General features: G+C 36.4%; 1 protein-coding gene across 5 annotated transcripts; it reads left to right on the plus strand.

Moving 5' to 3' along the window:
• The first annotated feature begins 3,443 nt into the window (after positions 1-3,443).
• On the plus strand, positions 3,444-18,171 carry tpm4a (tropomyosin 4a). 5 transcript variants are annotated; one of them, XR_013784752.1, is made up of 10 exons: positions 3,444-3,814; positions 5,691-5,816; positions 12,645-12,778; positions 13,727-13,844; positions 13,928-13,998; positions 14,099-14,174; positions 14,364-14,426; positions 14,520-14,589; positions 16,117-16,382; positions 16,817-17,108. XR_013784752.1 is itself a non-coding variant. In XM_079426158.1 (9 exons), exons 1-9 carry the CDS (start codon positions 3,701-3,703, stop codon positions 16,197-16,199), a joined length of 855 nt encoding a protein of 284 aa, XP_079282284.1. In that variant the 5' UTR covers positions 3,444-3,700; the 3' UTR covers positions 16,200-18,171. The 5 variants fall into 5 exon arrangements, 4 of the variants coding, with proteins under 4 accessions (XP_079282284.1, XP_079282285.1, XP_079282287.1 ...); XM_079426158.1 differs by having other exon boundaries at positions 16,117-18,171; XM_079426159.1 differs by lacking the exons at positions 16,117-16,382; positions 16,817-17,108 and adding an exon at positions 17,448-18,171 and having other exon boundaries at positions 3,480-3,814.
• Positions 18,172-18,444: the final 273 nt, after the last annotated feature.

Genomic DNA, 18,444 nt, shown 5'->3' on the forward strand with positions numbered 1-18,444 from the left:
AGGCTAAACTTTAATGCAATGTTAAAATAAATAATTATAATTAATACCAAACCTAATGTAAGGTGGAGTTTGCATACCAGGAGATCAGAGCTGTTACTATATGTGGCTGTTTTTGTGCATCTCTCTCTTTGCTACTGTTAAAATCAGACTTGTGGCTGTACTTTCTGTGCTCTTGTTTCTTTAAATCGAGTTATATCTTATAACAGCTATTCCCAAAACAGGCAGCCAGCAGTTTGGGGAATTTTTACCATAAAAGGTCATGCTGAGCTGAGCTAGGGTTTCCTGTGGGAGGGGCCTGTGATATTCTGCCTCTGTCTCTCTCTCTCACTCACAATTACTCCCTCAGTCATCTCCTCTTGTCTTATCTCCAGCTGAATGCCTGCATTTCACACAGAACAGATTATTCTGCACTTAAAAGAAGCATACACATACATCAACAGTTGAGAGGGAAGTTAAAATAAATGCATGTTAAGAATATATGCATGGAGAAGTTACTTTACAACTGTAACTTGCTTGACATAAAGCTTATTAAAGGTCAACATGGAATGCCATCCTGGCGTTAGTGACGTCCATAATCATTACTATGTCCATTAGTAGCCTACTAGCAGCGGAAGAACTTTGTGCGTAATAGACCCTACTTTTGTCAAGATATATGCTACGATAATTTTTCAAAATCTAGCTTGTTTAAGGAAAAGCTATGTTATTTTGAAAACACAGCTGGGCTACTATCACGCAACTGAAAAATGTAGTTAAGTTAGTGGCACTAATTTTAGTTACTTTGATCGTCCAAAGAAGAGACACTCCTTGCCATGTTTCTTTGTGTTTAGTGTGGTCTACTCCCTTTTGACATGCCAACATGTTTTAGAAAGATAGACATATTGAGCTCATATGTACAGTACATCCCAACACATTAAGATTAGTTTAAAGGAATGTTAATGTCTATCGATAGCATTTGTGGCATGTTAAATACTACAGAAAAAATCTGACTAGTGTTTCTGTGTTAGCATGGAAGACTTTTTACCTTATCAAGAAATTTAGTTGTTGATAAATGATAGTCCCACCACAAAACAATGAGATAGACTACACTTTAGTTCTTTTTACACGTTCTTTACGAATTTGACACTTTAAGAAGTTTACAGCTCAATATTTTTACACTTTTTTACACAAGGTTATACTTTCTAAAAGAACTTCACAGCTCATTTTTTGTCAGTAAATGAGTAGTCCACAATATGACAATTTCGACTTCTCACAGTTTTTTTTTTTTTACACACAATTTTATATTTTATAAAATAACTTTTGAACTTTACAGATCGAATGACTAAGAGTTTTGTAAGCAAAAACGTAAACCAATGCTTGAGGAACAATATTTTATGTGTTAATCAAGCTTGACTTGTTCTTAACTTGTATTGAACATGGAATGTTGTATTGAACATTGCTCAAAGCAATTTTTAGATTTCTACCTGCATTAAATTAATTCCTAAAACACGTTTTTGTCTGTTGGCTGATTTTACAAAGTACACTTTGTGTTGTACTCGTCCGTTAAACTTCTTCCACAACACGACACACATTCATACTTCCCTTCATCCTTAAAGCTCAGCGGGGCAGGCATGAGTAAGTAACGTTGAACAAATGCCAAATGACATTACGTCTTTTCCTTACAACAGTGCCTAAGGGAGGCCAACAAAGACAGGGCACACTGGAGTGGGTATACAGGGGCCAAACATCTGTCTATTGCTATGACGTTATATGTAACGATAACATGCAGCAAACGTCAGAAAAGCCGTCTGTCTGGAGCACAGGTGTTTTTGGACACTCTTCTCAGAATGCTCATCCAGGTGTTGTGGAGACTGAATCATCTGTTTGACAGACGAGTATGTCTAAGGTACATGCTAAACATATGTGATGCTAAAGTTGTGGTTTGTGGAATGGTGGGAATTCAAGCATTTGTTTAGCTAAAAATGTGTAAAATGAGAATTTCTGAGTGAAAATAAAACTGAAGACCCAGTTTAGAAGAAGCTAAACTATACTGTTTGTTGTAATTCACCAAATGTCTAATGGAATGGCTGGTGTCCAATAGCAGTTAAGAGAGCCAGTGGGGAAAATGTGTTACATTCTGCACTTCTGCTCTAGTTTTTAATGCCAAAGCATTTAAACCCAACGGTTTGACCATTTGTCACTTTGGATCTCAACAATGCTAAATCAAGCTTTGTGTCAGGCTTGACTGAACAAGGTATGACATGAATAGAAAGCCACTTTATTTCCTTTCAGTGTAGATATATGATTAACCCTTGTCAACTAAATTGGAGTTGTAAATCTGTTCTAAGTGGGTTTTTGTACGTTGCTACTACATAGGTAGCTGCTACTTACCCAATTTAAAATGGCTTCCACTTCCAAGTTTCTCTAATATTCTTGTCATTAAATAGTCTTTAATGTATGCCTACAGGATTTTTGGCCATTTTATTGGCCAGCAGATTAAAAGTACAAATGGTAAGCTTATTATATGGCTTATTGTATGGCTACTTTATAATTTTTGCTTAAAGTTTGCGATAAGTAAAAAAAGTCCATTACCATGCACAAAAAAATCAGCAACACGACGAACACCATGCTCTGCGATTATTTTGGTAACTGCGGCAATTGCATTCGTATAAAACAAGAATAAATGGCGGTTTTAGTTCCGGCTGAGCAGTTTGAATCAATGTCATGAACAATGGTAAAAATAACTGAGCGCTCAGTGCTGTGATTGACCAATTGGAATAGAGTATTTCAGAGAGCTGCATAAGAAAAATAATAGCGCCTTCCACAATTTGAGGTATCATCATGACTTCTAAGGGTTAGGGGTTTTTAAAAAAGTACATAACCATCCATTTTTGCAGTAATACTATTGGTATTTGAATTTGAGTTCTTTAGACTAATTTTTAGATGATTGTCCTGTACACTTTTAAAAATAAAAGGTTTTCGCAGCAATTCTACAGAATAAACATTTTTGGTTCCCCAAAGAACCTTTCAGTGAACAGATCTTAAGAGATCCATTCTTTTTCTTAGTGTGAAGAACATTTTTTATAATCCAAAGAACCCTTTTCTACAATTAAGAACCAGGATGGAAAGATTGCATGAAAGTTAAAGGTTGTGAGAGTGAGTCATGCTTGAATAAAAGCTTTTAAGCATTTTGGAACCGGAAGAAGCGCCTTGGATTAGTTTTTTCTATGGGTATAAAGTTAAAGGTTCTTCACGGAACCTTCAATTCCAATAAAGAACATTTATTTTTAAGAGTGTGACAAGAACATGATACAAAAGTTCTTCCACACTTAAGCTCAATTACATGGTTAAATCTGGACTCAGGTCCTATCTGCTCACCTCTCCATCCCTTGGTCCTTTTTTAAAAATAATATGCACCACTCCAAATAAGGAGAAGTTCTTCTGACTGTGTTTGGTCCAGGCCATTCCTTCTCACAAGTGGTTAGATAGGGAGACCGGTGGGGGAGAGGGGGGTGTTTTAAACTTTGGTTGGGTTATGTAAAGCAATCCAGCATTGCTGGCAGCTCTTGGTTGCAGGCAGCATCAGCTACATTCTTCTCCTCTCCTAAATCTCCTCGCATCCATTAGTCTGACCACACTTTCGGCTGAAGGACCAAGAACTGCACTTCGTTCGTTGCTCCCCTGAATTTCATATTTGACCCAGACACTAGATCAACCTGCAACCATGGAGGCCATTAAGAAGAAGATGCAGATGCTCAAACTGGACAAGGAGAACGCCATTGACCGGGCAGAGAAGGCCGAGACAGAACAGAAAGCTGCCGAGGACAAATGCAAGCAGGTAAGAATTTAGAAATTCAGGTAGAGATGAAAGTGAGTGAGAGTGAGGTGAAAAATATAAGAATGCTTAGACTCCCAACAAAAGTGCTGGCAATAGCGTCTGTCAAGGCTGGACTGTATGATTGTAATCAAGGATTGAAACTTGGATTGAAAACCAAGTATGCATTTGAGCTGCAATTCTAGGTCTTTCACAACAGTGGCTACTTATTTTGTACAATTACATAGGAATCCTAAAAAATCTGCATCTAACAATGAACAATTCTTTTAAGGCATTTATTAATCTTGGTTAATGTATTTTTTTTCAGTGTTAAAAGCTGTATAGGCTAACTTTAGTTGAATAAAAAAAGAATAATAATAATACATTAATAAATACTAAATTAACACACTGAATAACAAAATATTTGCAAATGATTGTGAATTAGGTTATTGATATAACAGTGTATATTTAATAAAACTATTAACTCTAGAAAGTCACTGTAGAAATTTTGCAGTTCTTTGGAAACAGACAAATACCTCAGTAAGTGAATATTGGTAGTAAGTTACTCCATCTTCCACCTTTCATAACACCTCAGGTTATAAATGGACAAGAGAGGTCAGGCTGTCTGGAATCCTAGTAGATTAACAGATACACTCTTAAACACAAGAACCCAGCCAAACTGATAGCCACAGATAGCGAAGTGTTTGTGAGTGTTTATCTCATTTACTGTCATATGAGAGTTTACCTCTTACTAAAATTAATTATAGTTATCGGTCCATTACAGAGAGCAGGCCTGTATGACTTAATATGGGTTACCAAAACCTTATATCTAAATTGTAACATTTATTTTCAAGTTATTTTCAAAATTATAACAACAAAAACAACAATAACAATAATAAAATAATTATAATTACAATAAAATGTACTATTATTGTTTAATTGTTTATTATTATTATTATTATTAAATTGTTGTACTCTTTGACACCAATAAAAACAACATGATAAATAACGTTATATATGTCAATCATGCAATGTATATTTTGGTCTTTTAAATTTAAACAACAACAATATAATTATATTTATTATTAAAATTCTATTATTGTTTTACTCCAACATAAATAGTCATTAGACTCCAAAAGTAAAAAGAATTTATCTCTAATGAATATTACAATTATCATAAGTGTAGTGAAGTGACATTCAGCCAAGTATGGTGACCCATACTCGGAATTCGTGCTCTGCATTTAACGCATCCAACGTGCACACACACAGCAGTGAACACACACACAGCAGTGAACACACACACACCGTGAACACACCCCCGGAGCAGTGGGCAGCCATTTATGCTGCGGCGCCCGGGGAGCAGTTGGGGGTTCGGTGCCTTGCTCAAGGGCACCTCAGTCGTGGTATTGAGGGTGGAGAGAGCGCTGGACATTCACTCCCCCCACCTACAATTCCTGCCGGCCGGAGACTCGAACCCGCAACCTTTGGATCACGAGTCCAACTCTCTAACCATTAGGCCACGACTTCCCCTTGTACATAAGCCATATAGTATTAAATATTATAAGTCATAAAATGCATAACCATTTATTTATTTATCGGATATGTCTAAACCACTAGACTACAGAAATACAATCTTATTTTTTAATCATTGGGCATATATTATGTATATTTAAATATATTAAAAAAATAATATTATGCACCTTAAATGTTTAATATTCATCATTATTCATATTTGTCTTATTACAGTTATTTAATATTGGTTGATATTAGAGGTGAAAATTGTTGATAATACTCTTAATATTACTATACGCATTCCAGACAGATTTTTTTGGGATAAATTTCCTTGAGTTATGTCATGTGTGCAGCGCTCTGATACGTTTACTCACTCTTCCTCATACAGCTGGAGGATGAGCTGGTTGGCCTGCAGAAGAAGCTCAAACAGACTGAAGATGAGCTGGACAAGTACTTAGAGGCCCTGAAAGACGCTCAAGAGAAACTGGAACTGTCTGAGATAAAAGCTGCTGATGTAAGTGACGCATTATTTAGACTAGGGTTCAATAAAACAGAATCAGACATGATTCCACTATGATAAACAACTTGAATCATTCAGGCTTTGTTATGATGCTTTCACTTCCTGTCACCCCAGCTGGTCCATTTCAGGGTCATGGCACCATTTCCAAGTGTTTCAAATGAGGATTTATAGGGCAATAAAAAGCTTTACCTCCATAAACCATGTCAACACAAGACATGAATCTTTTAAAACACCTTTCCCCTCACGTTTACTTCTATAATGCCTTGAAACTGACACATCACTCACTGAAAAGATCATCTTCAGGTTTAAACAAACAAATTAAGTACTTTTAAAGGAACGGTTCACAAAAATGAATATTTGCTGAAAATATACTCACCCTCATTCTGTCCAAGTTGTAGATGAGTTTGTTAGTTCATCGGAACAGACTTGCAGAAATTTAGCATTTCATCACTTGTTCACCAGTGGATCCTTTGCAGTAAATGGGTGCCGTCAGAATGAGAGTGCAAACATCACAGTAATCCATAAGTAATCCACATGACTACAATCTATCAGTTAACATCTTTTGAAGTGAAAAGATGTGTGTTTGTAAGAAACAAATCCAGGTGTTTAAACTTTAAACCATTGCTTCTAGCCAAACATTGAGTCCATAATCCATAATAATGCTTTCTCCAGTGAAAAAGTCCATCCCTTGTTGTCCTTTGACATCAAAGAGCACCAACATATTTTTTTAGAAACGTTGAAAGACTGTTTCTAATTGTAAACAGTGCTTGATCTGTGCATATTTCTCTCCTGATTCAGAAAAGACAACTTTTTTTCACTGGAGAAAAAGCAATTATTAGAGAATTCATATTTTTGCTTTAACCAATGGATTGAAATTTAAAACCATTAATGATGGATTTGTTTCTTAACTTCACAAGACATTAATAAATGGACTGGAATGGTGTGGATTGCTTATGGATTACTGTGTAGTTTTTATCAGCTGTTTGGACTCTCATTCTGACGGCACCCATTCACTGCAGAGGATCCATTGATGAACAAGTGATGAAATGCAAAATTTGTATGAGGGTGAGTTAATTTTCAGCAAATTTTCATTTTTGGCTGAACTATTCCTTTAAGCTGAAATGAATCACAAAGTGTTTCACCTGTAGAAACGTGTTTGGCCTTGGGACGAGTGAGAAAATTGCCGTAATCACACCTGCATGGGTCTGAAGTGGCCCATCCTGTCCTCTGCTCTGATAAGCTCGGGTTACTCCTCACAATGTGACCTCAAAGGAAATGACTGCATAGTTTGAGAAGGAAGCTGAGGAGGGGCAAATCGGTTGTTTGTGAATGCTTAATGATTCCAACATGGGGGTAAATCCATTTAAAGAGAGATGTTGTCGTTGACCACAAAACACTTTTACAAGACAACCGTAACATCAAACTTTATTCAATAAGAGGACAAATGTATTATTGACTAAGATTCATTTCCTGTAGAACGTTCTAGTTTTCTTTAGGCAGACTGAGAGGCCTAAAACCGGGGATACAAGCACATTTTGAGTTCCTTGGAGCGTTGCCCTGAAAATGTGCTCCAGACAAGCCTACCACATGTCATGCATTAGAGGAAACTGTAAACTAATTATACATCTGCATTCGCAACGCCACAGAAGCAAAATACTCTCAATGAGAGAGGGATTTTTGAGGCCTGTTACTGATAAGTCAGTGAACAGCAGGGGAGACTGGGACTTTGGTTGCTATGTAGCAGCCCCAGGAATCCCAAGAATGCAGGGAAAGCAAACACAGAGGGCCACACTCCTATGACTAATGAAATCAACGCTGGCTCGTCTTTAGAACAAAAGCACACTTCTGAGGAAAGTGTGTCACACGTGAAATGGTGTTTAAGGTCAAAACTGGAGGGTTTATTGTGGGGGATGTAATTGAAATCTTGCATTTAATTGCTGTGTTGAATTAGTAAGTGGTGGCAAAGTCACAACCTGCAGTGAGAAGTGCATTTTGCCTTTTTAATACTTTGAATATTTATTTTAATGATTGAAACGAAAATCAAATTATTAACAAATTATATAGATGGTAACAAAACATTGATATGATTAAAAACATATGTTTTTGCTTGAAAATAAATGTATACACTGAATACTATTTTGTCAGGTATGTGAAAGTCTAAAACCGTATAGTCTTATTCAAAAATATGATTTAATATGATTGAATCAACCTGAATACATCAGCTAAAGTCATTTTAATGGACAGATTGGGTTCATAAGATGTTATAATGTAACTTCATTAAAATACAACATGTTTTTTTAATGTGACGCTTCTTGAAACGTCTTCTTGTGGTAAATGAATGTATTTGCATGTTACATCACGTTAAAAATACTTTTATAGTGTAGTATAAAGCAAGTAAAACATTTACAAAAAAAGGAAAAAAGACGAGTAAATAAACCAAAAGAGTACTTCTTTCTATGGATCAGAGTTGTCACACTTTATACAAAAACGTGATTATCATAAAATGAGACTGAATTGTGACTCCATGGACGCCCCGCCCACCCTGACGTCATCGGGACCTCACTTTTTCACAGTTACATGGAAACTTTCCTTACATTCTCTCACATTCCAGTGACTCCCTGAGACAGAAATAACCTCCTGCGAAGATCCGGACTGGGAAGAATTTGGGATTGCACATTTCGCGTCGTTTTCACTCCTTTTTCTTTTCCTTTTCCTTTTTTTTTTTTTTTTTTGCACTGGCCATCCAAGTACATTAGCATTCCGTTATTTATTTATTTTTTAACATCCCTGTATTCGGAATTATATATATTTTTAGGTGTTACATTTTGACGTATTTATTTTTATAGCCTTTTGAAAAGTTTTCCATTGTTTTTGCACATCGTTTTATTTTTTCCTGACCAAAGTCGCGGTTTGTTTCGATATTTAGTAGCACATATAATATAATAAAGTATCTAAAATGACAGGTGTGACTTCTCTGGACGCAGTGAAGAGAAAGATCCAGACTTTGCAGCAGCAGGCGGACGACGCAGAAGATCGAGCTTTGGTTCTGCAGCGCGAGCTGGACAATGAGCGCGAGCTCCGCGAGAAAGTGAGACAAATCTTATTTATTTCCTCTCACATATCGTCTCTACAGTCTCCGGACTCTTCTACGCACTCCCTCTGTAACACAGGCGTCTATAAAAAGCTCCTCTGAAGACTATAATTGTATGTTTAGGTGAACAGTGAGACCTGGATGCAGACGTGAGGTTATGGAATGAAAGGCGTTGGTCCAAAGGGACAGTACGACCCCCAAATCTGCTTTTGGGCAGTTGTTAGGCCTCAGTGTTGTCTCATACAAATTTATTGCACCATTTTACTGTTATTTTAGTCTTACAAACCATTTTAATTTACGAAATTAACAATTTATTTGTTTTAACTGGCAATTGCTACGTTTTTGTCTATTTAGGCCTATCTGTTTAGTACTTTCATAATTCTTAAAGATTACTATCTATCTATCTATCTATATATCTATCTATCTATCTATCTATCTATCTATCTATCTATCTATCTATCTATCTATCTATCTATCTATCTATCTATCTATCTATAGATTAGATATTTCTTCCCTATCTGACTTTTTTTGGTCTGAGGGAGCACTCATTAATCCATCTATCCAACAGGAAAGAAAAGCAAAGAAAAATGGTATTTATTGCAGTTAAAGGAGCGATTTCTACCGAATCTGTTGATGTAATCAAAATTCTAAATACATTTAGACCTAATAAATAATATTTTTGAATAAAACCACTTAATTGTAGATGAAGAATATGACTAAATGTTGTATGCTAGGAAGTTTCTTCCTTGATATGAACATGCTTGTCAAGGAAGCCCTCTTCCCCACAGTCCTTGGTGGATTTAGAAGCTTCATTTTATGAAATTTTCTGACTCATCTCTTGTGGAGCACTTAATGTTCAAGCTGCTATAAGGAAACATGGCCAGAACCCTACAGTCTGTCTGTTCTCATTTGAATGGAATGGAACTGTGGGGAATGTGAATGTTCTTCTGCTTGGGTTTAGACAATGAAGAATTGTTAGATCTTTCAAGAATTAGATTTTGCTCTACTCAAGAAAGACCCAAAGGATGGCCCATCCAGAGCTCCCAGAGGAACTGAGTCAGGATGTTGTCTCTTGCTCCACACTGGAGTTTCCTGTGGACCCTCTTCATATTCAGATGACCATGCAGATATGCAGGAAGCTGGCACTGCTTTAGAAAAGTCCAGTTCTTCAAGTGTTTGTAGACCAATAGTGTGTCTTTTGTCAAGGACCTGTTGCCTTTTACTGTTAATGGAGATCTTAAGAAATGTTAGGGAGGTTTTTGGTCCCATCCTTTTTCTACATCAACTTCCTTCTGTCTCATGCTTGTAATACAAATTTAGCTGGCTTTGCTTTCATATGTGGGAGTTTTCCCACCCTCAGAGTGACAGAATGCTACTGGACTTGGTCATGACGTGACCAATGACCTCTCAATGATGGTCTTAATTTGTGTAGGTCACAATTCACAGAGGGGTTAAAAGTCAAGAACATGACTAGAAACATGGTGAAGCCTGCAAAAAAACATTAGGCTCCTCAAATTTGCATTGACAGGTTCCCATGGTGTTAAAAATGATATCAAGACCTCTTTTGCATATCTTTTCAAAGTTTAGTCACACACTTACTTTACAATATTCCAACAATCTTCTGCTTTTCTTTGCGTTTGGTGAGAAATCACCAATCATTTTGCATCTGCAATTCTTTCTTTGGCTCTTTTACCGATAAGGTCTCTAGAATATGAACTTGAAAACGAGCCTTCATTTCCTTCACTTCCTTACTTAACTGTTCTTTTTCATCCGATAGGCCTTATTTTCATAATATCAGCACATAGAAAGGTCATTACACTGATAGGGTTCGTCTCAGTGTTTGCTCAATGTCACATACAATAGTACTGTGCCTCAGGAAGTCGACAGCAGTCCCAGGTGATTCCCCCACATTTCAACCCTAAATGTTTAATTGGATACGGACGTCACAGGGTCTCTAACCAGATCTGAGGACACTGTGGTTTAAATGGGCCTGGGAATCCATAGATCTGGGAATGTCACTGTCTCATATGTTTGGGTTCATTTGGTACATGATAAAACGTTCAAGGCTGCGTCCAGATGCTTTTCGATAAAATATGGCTGTGTTTTTTTTGCTCTTCTTTAGCCTTTAAATCTTTTTTGGCACTTCACCACTAGCATTCTCCAGAGCTTGTTTTACCATATATGGCTTGCATCTAAAGCAGCCAGGGAACGCTGTGACTAAGGAAAGGGCATGGCTCATGAGGGAGTATCCTGACCCTGAACTGAATGAGCATTTTGGGAGGGGAGAGGATGTGGAGTGTGTCCATTTCCTGTGCATCCCCCCCCCTCTTCCTTTTATTTGAATGGGGGTCAACTTCCTACTCCATTGATGTGTTGGTGAAATATGGGTGAATAAATGTTCATTTGATCCCATCTTTAATGATGTCGATATTGAATAGCATATTTAACTGGCATTTTGTGAAATATGATCAATTTTGAGATAAATTGCAAGATACAAGCTCACACATTGAAAAATATAAAATTGTATTTTGAGATAAAGTTACAGTTGTGAGAAAAAAAGTCGCAATTACCAGAAATGTTATATCTTGAAACAAAACATACCTTGCAATTATAACTTATTTCTCATAATTGGGAGATATAAAGTTTTATTGTGAAATAAAGTCACAATTATGAAGAAAAGTCGCAATTACACAAAATATTTTATACCTTGAAATACAACTTTATATCTTGCAATTCCGACAAAATTTTTAGTCACATTGATAATTGGTTTGAAAGTTATTGTCACAATGTGAGATATAAAGTTGTATTGTGATATATACAATTAAGTCACAATTATGAGAAAAAAGTTGCTATTATAAGAAAAAAGTTATATTTGTAGCCATAAAGTCACATTGACCACAGATTCGAACAAGTTATACAGTCATATTTTGAGATGTTAAGTCACATTGAGATTTAAAGTTCTACAGTGAAATAGAAGTCAAAATTGAAAGAAAAAGTTTTTACAAGAAAAGAATTTGAAATTAAGAGAAAACATTCGCAATGGTGAGGTTTGGCCCTATTCTGTGATATATTACATGCATTTTTGTGTTTTATTAAAGATCGTTTTATGCTATCCAGCAGAAAACTAGCTATAAAAAAGCTTAAAGGTAGTGTGGTATGTCAGCCTTGATCCGTTTACTACCTTTCATGCTCCAAATAGTCCATTGGACCTTAAAGAAAGCAGCAGGCGTCCGTAGCAGCAGCTCTGACTTAAAACAAAGATACTATCAGAAAATGGACGATTTACTCCTCTTGACTTTTCCTCTTAAAGTTTAAACCCAGATGCAGTTTCCTGGCTGCGAGATTTTCCTACTGTTCTGAGAGCATTGCTTGCTCGCTCAGTTGATTGTGTGTGAGAGAGCCATGGGGATATTTGTCATAATTATAGTTGCAATTATCAGTCCAATAACTGGGCGGTTTGGCTGCAAGGTCTCTTTAAAGCTGAGAAATGTCACAGAGGCACCAATGTTCATTCTGAGGCCAATCTTTGTTTAAATCACAATGGGTGGTGGTGATCATAAAGGGTGTAAAAATGTTTTCGCAGCTCTTTGTGCAAAAAAACTGACTAAAATGACATGCCGTCATCTTGCGAGTCCCCGCAGACATGAAAAATATTATAACATTATTACAAGCCACATGTATATTGGTATATAATTGTATATAATTAACCTTTGACCTTTTTTTGTCGTCAGGCTGAGGGTGATGTGGCGGGTCTGAACCGCAGGATTCAGCTGGTGGAGGAGGAACTGGATCGGGCTCAGGAGAGGCTGGCAACTGCACTGCAGAAACTGGAGGAGGCGGAGAAAGCAGCAGACGAGAGCGAGAGGTCAATGGAAACCTTTCATTTTTAAATAACAGCAGAAGGAATGAATTGCTTCGGGTACAAACTACATGGCTCTGGTGGACCAGTACATCTTTGTCTCATTGGAAAACAATCCACAAGCAAATATATTAGACATTAGCACAATGTGACAGAATTAAAATATAATTTTAAGAGTAAAGATAGTTACTTTTAACCCTGTTTGAGAGGTTATGGTTCTCTCGAGTGAAGACCTAAGAGGGTTTTACCTACCTATTATTGTTTATATATTTAAAAAATATTTATTTTAAATGTTCATTTAACATAAATAAATATTAAGAACTAAAAATTTGAATACTAAATATTTCAGAACTGAGCTACACTCTTAAAAATAAAGGTGCTTAAAAGGTTCTTCACAGCAGTGCCATAGAAGAACCATTTTTGGTTCCACAAAGAACCATTCAGTCAAAGGTTCTCTAAAAAAACCATCTCTTTCTTACCTTTTTTGCAATCTGAAGAACCATCTTTTGCCACAAAGAACCTTTTGTGAAACAGAAAGGTTCTTCAGATGTTAAAGATTCTTTATGGATCCATTTAGACAAAAAGGTTCTACTATGGCATCGTGAAGCACTTTTATTTTTAAGAGTGTAAAATTAAATTTTCCATGAATTTTTAGAAATCACAATGTTCCATGTAGGCTATTGTTCAAACCGGTTCACAAATTGTTTGAATTATTCATTAGCAAGTTTATCTGAATCGATGTAAAAAAAAATCTTACGTAGCAATCACAAACAACTGGTAAGCTCATGGAAATTCATTGGTCAGTTCCCATTTCCAGATGTCATGACCTTGGAACGCTGTTGATTATGAAATAACACTCAGCTAATTTGTTGATCTGCAGCATATTAACTGAAGAGCTCATCAATAACATCTCCAATTGATAATCTAGTCACTAACTGCTTGTTTCATCTCCAGAGGCATGAAGGTAATAGAGAACCGTGCCATGAAGGACGAGGAGAAGATGGAGATCCAGGAGATGCAGCTGAAGGAGGCCAAACACATCGCCGAGGAGGCCGACCGCAAATACGAAGAGGTGAGTTACAAGCGCCTGAAGGAACAACGCTTCCAGATGTCTGAAGCTTGAAGTTCTTCATCTGAACGTCATCTCTGCTACAGGTGGCCCGTAAACTGGTGATTCTCGAGGGGGAGCTGGAGCGAGCTGAGGAGAGAGCTGAAGTCGCTGAATGGTATCATTTACCCATTCTCACACTTTTGTTCTCACACTTTAAGATGTGAATGTTTGTTGCTTGACCAGTTAAAACATTGTTTTCTTCTCAAACACTTCAGCAAAGCTAGTGATTTAGAGGAGGAATTGAAAAACGTTACCAACAACCTTAAATCCCTAGAGGCTCAGGCAGAGAAAGTAAGTCAACATCTCTCTTTTATCTGTTAATGTTCACAAAGTCACAATTTCAGACCTCTATAATAATCATAATCGCTTTGAAACTAAAAGACAGCAATTTACGGTTAAAGTTCTCACAACACAATAGCTCTGAGAGCGATACAAAGTTTATTCAGATTTGCTATATCTGTCTTTGTTTGCATGTTTCAGTACTCAGAAAAAGAAGACAAGTATGAAGAGGAAATTAAAGTTCTTAGTGACAAGCTGAAGGAGGTAAAGAAGGCAATAAATGAGACAAGGGTCAAAGATAAGCTGCCCTTTCTCATCCCGAATGTCTTTTTTCAACTTCTGTATTGTGTTTTGCAGGCCGAGACCCGTGCAGAGTTTGCAGAGAGGACAGTGGCCAAACTGGAAAAATCCATCGATGACCTGGAAGGTACGAAGATAGTAATCTTTGTGTTAACTGAGTTCTTTTTAAACAAGTTTACCATGGAGCCAAAAGTTCAACTTAAAATCTTTTGCAATATTGGGAAGAAAGTAAGTAAATGAAAATAGAGATTCTGCTTGCTTAACTACATGTTCTAGAAGTGCAAGTAACTGTTTTCAAAACACTGTACTGTAGCTTTTCCCGTAATTAGCAATGACTTAGCTGTGTAGCATGACAACATGTTGACTCATTCCAGTGCATTGGTCCGATTGGATGATTTGTTGTTATGAAGAACTTTTTTCAAATGGTTATTTTCAGTGAACTTGTTCATAAAGATTTACAGTAGCTGTTTTCAAAGCATCGTTACTTTTCCAGGAATGAGATATTTTCTCCGGTAAATCGAGATTAGCACAACAAAAACCTAGGGAAAGATGATTCATTTTAGTTTGATTGGTTTGGGCAGTTGTACAAATGAAAAACTTTGTTTAGAAGTAAACCAGATTTGATTGGTCTGGGTGGTCTGTCCGTTTTAGTCGCTTCATTCAGAAAAAAATGAACTGGTTCAAAAACTAGATTTGATTTATTTGGGTGGTTCATTTTAGTGAATCACTTCATTCTGAAGGAATGAACTGGTTCAGAAACTAGATTCGATTGGTTTGGAATAGGGAGGTTTGTTTTTGCAAATGGTTTCATTCAGTCAGAATTAACTGGTATAAAAACTAGATTTGTTTTGGGTGGTTTATTTTAACAAATTGCTTTGTTCAGATGGATAGAACATTAATAAAAGTATATTAATAAATCGATTAAAAATACTTATCTAATATATGATGTAGCTAACAATTTTTTCAAAAGGGTCACTTTTGACTATAGTTTGACTTGAAAAACAACACTACACACTAAACTGTTCTTATGAAAACTTCAGTGAAGGTACGGAAGTGGCTAAATGAACTTTTCACCTTCAGAAATGACCAGTGGTGAAGCAGCACACGTCGAAAAGTCTCGCATGGATGGGGTTTTACAGGTCACAGGCGGGTCATGCTCCCCGTCCATATAACAGCCATAAAATCTTTTGAAACACACAACACCATATTGTTTTAGAGCAATTCTGAGCAGTTCCAGCAGGCTTATGTTTCAACTGCTTGAACTTTTCACTGGAAGATGATATATTAGGCTCAGTATATGGAATTGGTTTAAACAAGCCTGGTATTGCTTCTGTCCCAAGACAACTGAAGTATGTCTGTTTCCTACAGCGCAAGTCAACTCTTTATCAGACCAAACTTTGCATTTGCTTATTAATAAAAGTATATGACTAGTAAAGTAACTAGGGAGCATATCTTCTCTGGGCCAGATAGAAATTTTACAGTCATTGTTGGTTTGCACATGATTTTCTTACCTTAGTCCTGGTATACCATGATCTTTCATAGCATGTTTAGTTTTCATACATCCATTAACTTCTTGACTCTCTCTTTTTCATTTGGTTTCTGTCCATTGCTGCTTCTCATCCTTTGCTTTCCTGCTTTTCCTGCCGATCTTCAGATGAACTCTATGCTCAGAAGCTGAAGTATAAAGCCATCTCTGAGGAGCTGGACCATGCTCTCAATGACATGACCTCCCTGTAGATCCATCTCTGTCCCGCTCTGCTGCACCTCCAGCTATCTCCGATTTCTAGACACTTTCTTCATGTTTGCTTCATTTTCTTCAATGTGTCTTCGCAAGTCTCAATAAAACACTCCTGTCGTTTCATTTCAGACTCTCAATCTTCTGTTTTCATTGTTAATGATTTGTTATGAAGATTGGGAGGGGTCCCTATGGTGATGAAAAACCTGGAAATATGTGACCCTGGACCACAAAATCAGTCTTAAGTGTCAATTGTTCAAAATTGAGATTTCTACATCATCTGAAATATATGGTTTGTTAGGATAGGACAATATTTGGCTGAGATACAACTATTTGAAAATCTGGAATCTGAGGGTGCAAAACAATCAAAATACAGAGAAAATGGCCTTTAAAGTTGTCCAAATTAAGTTCTTAGCAATGCATACTACTAATAAAAAAACAAGTTTTGATATATTTACGGCAAGAAATTTACAAAATATCTTCATGGAACATGATCTTTACTTAATATCCTAATGATTCTTGGCATAAAAGAAAAATCAATAATTTTGACCCATACAATGTATTTTTGGCTATTGCTACAAATATACCCCAGCGACTTAAGACTGGTTTTGTGCTCCAGGGTCACATATGAGGAAAATTTTAGGCCTATGTGAAATATTGTACTTGTTTGTAAGACGTAGTGATTTCCGATTTGTGAGATTTAAATTATTACCCATTAATCACTAATGACTGGAAAGGTTGTAGAAATGATTTGGCCATGGAAATTCATTTCTCAAAAAGTATGAGAACCTTTGAGAAATATGGGACCTTTACACAAAAAAGACTCAGTAATTAAATAACCCAGACCTTCTAATGGAGTTAATGTATTTTATTATGGGGTCTATATTTATTAAAAACATTAACTATATTACAAACATTGGATGTATTATTTTCCTGCTCCTCTCATAACCACAAAGGTGAGGTTACATTTCAATTCTGACTGATTTCCCACTTATACCTGCATTCATGTAATAATGTGTACAAATGTTTTATATTTGACTAATCTTCACATTAGAAAAGTTCTTCTTTAGATGTACACTTCATTGTAATTTAATACAATTACTGACACTGACCATTAATGCAAGCAAACATGTGGTGTTTTTACTATTGTGTGGTTGTGGATGAAGTGCACTAATCTATGACTGTAAGCCTATTTTAACGTGTGTACACATTATAGCAGTATGACTAATTATTTTCACTTTTGCTTTTAGAAAAATTATCTTCTGCAAAAGAAGAAAACCTTGGAATGCATCAAGTGCTGGATCAGACACTTCAGGAGCTGAACAGCTTATAAGAGACGATGAGAAAGAACGACGTCCATCTTTTACAACATTCCACAAATACTCTCCTTCATTCCAACTCGCAAGCTATAGAGCCCTATTTTCTCACAGAATAGGCTAATAATTTAATTTTTTAATCTGAGGTATTTCTTTTGCGCTTTTATCCAAGTTTGCTCGATATCGTTACTTTAAAAAAAAATAGCCAAGCAACCTGAGGTGCTATATTTTCCCCACTAAAACAACCTTATAAGCAGTTTAAAACATGTTATACCACATGGAAGTTGAATATGTTAATGTACTGAGCAGAAATTAACTCGAAGTTGCGCTATTAATGTATTCCGGTCCAATTAAGACAATAATGATGGTGCTTTAATTTCAGTGTTTCATATGTAGCCTACTGCTACTGGCCACATGATGCACTGCAGGACATTACTCCATTCATAATGCCATGCTATTTTTGACATGCACCACAGTATATATCAAAGTACCTGAGAAATGTTACGAAATAGGGGCCAAACAAAGACCAATATGAGATCTTCCCTATTCATTTCTGTGAATGCGTTGTTGCTTTTTCTCTCTCTTGTCAAAGGAGTATTTCAAAATGCCTCAAACGTTTCTTTTCCACTTTCTGTGTAATACATTTTTATAAAAAGTCTCGTTGTGTTTGATTATTGTCAAGAACAGTCCACTTACATGAACAACATGCTAAACTTCATATTGTTACATAGCCTACTTCCTTATGACTATAAAGTTGACTCAATTCTGCCTATTTTTATTTCTGTGAAAAACATTTGGTACTTAGAGTAAATGAGTAGCCTATCTGACACAAAACGAAGCACAAAAAATGATAATCTGGTCCAGACCTGTTCATTGCGTGAATAGACGAATCCAACAACAGCGAAGGCTTTGCTCATAAATTATTAATTAC

The sequence above is a fragment of the Barbus barbus genome, assembly GCF_936440315.1.
Source record: "Barbus barbus genome assembly, chromosome: 9".
NCBI lineage: Eukaryota > Metazoa > Chordata > Actinopteri > Cypriniformes > Cyprinidae > Barbus > Barbus barbus.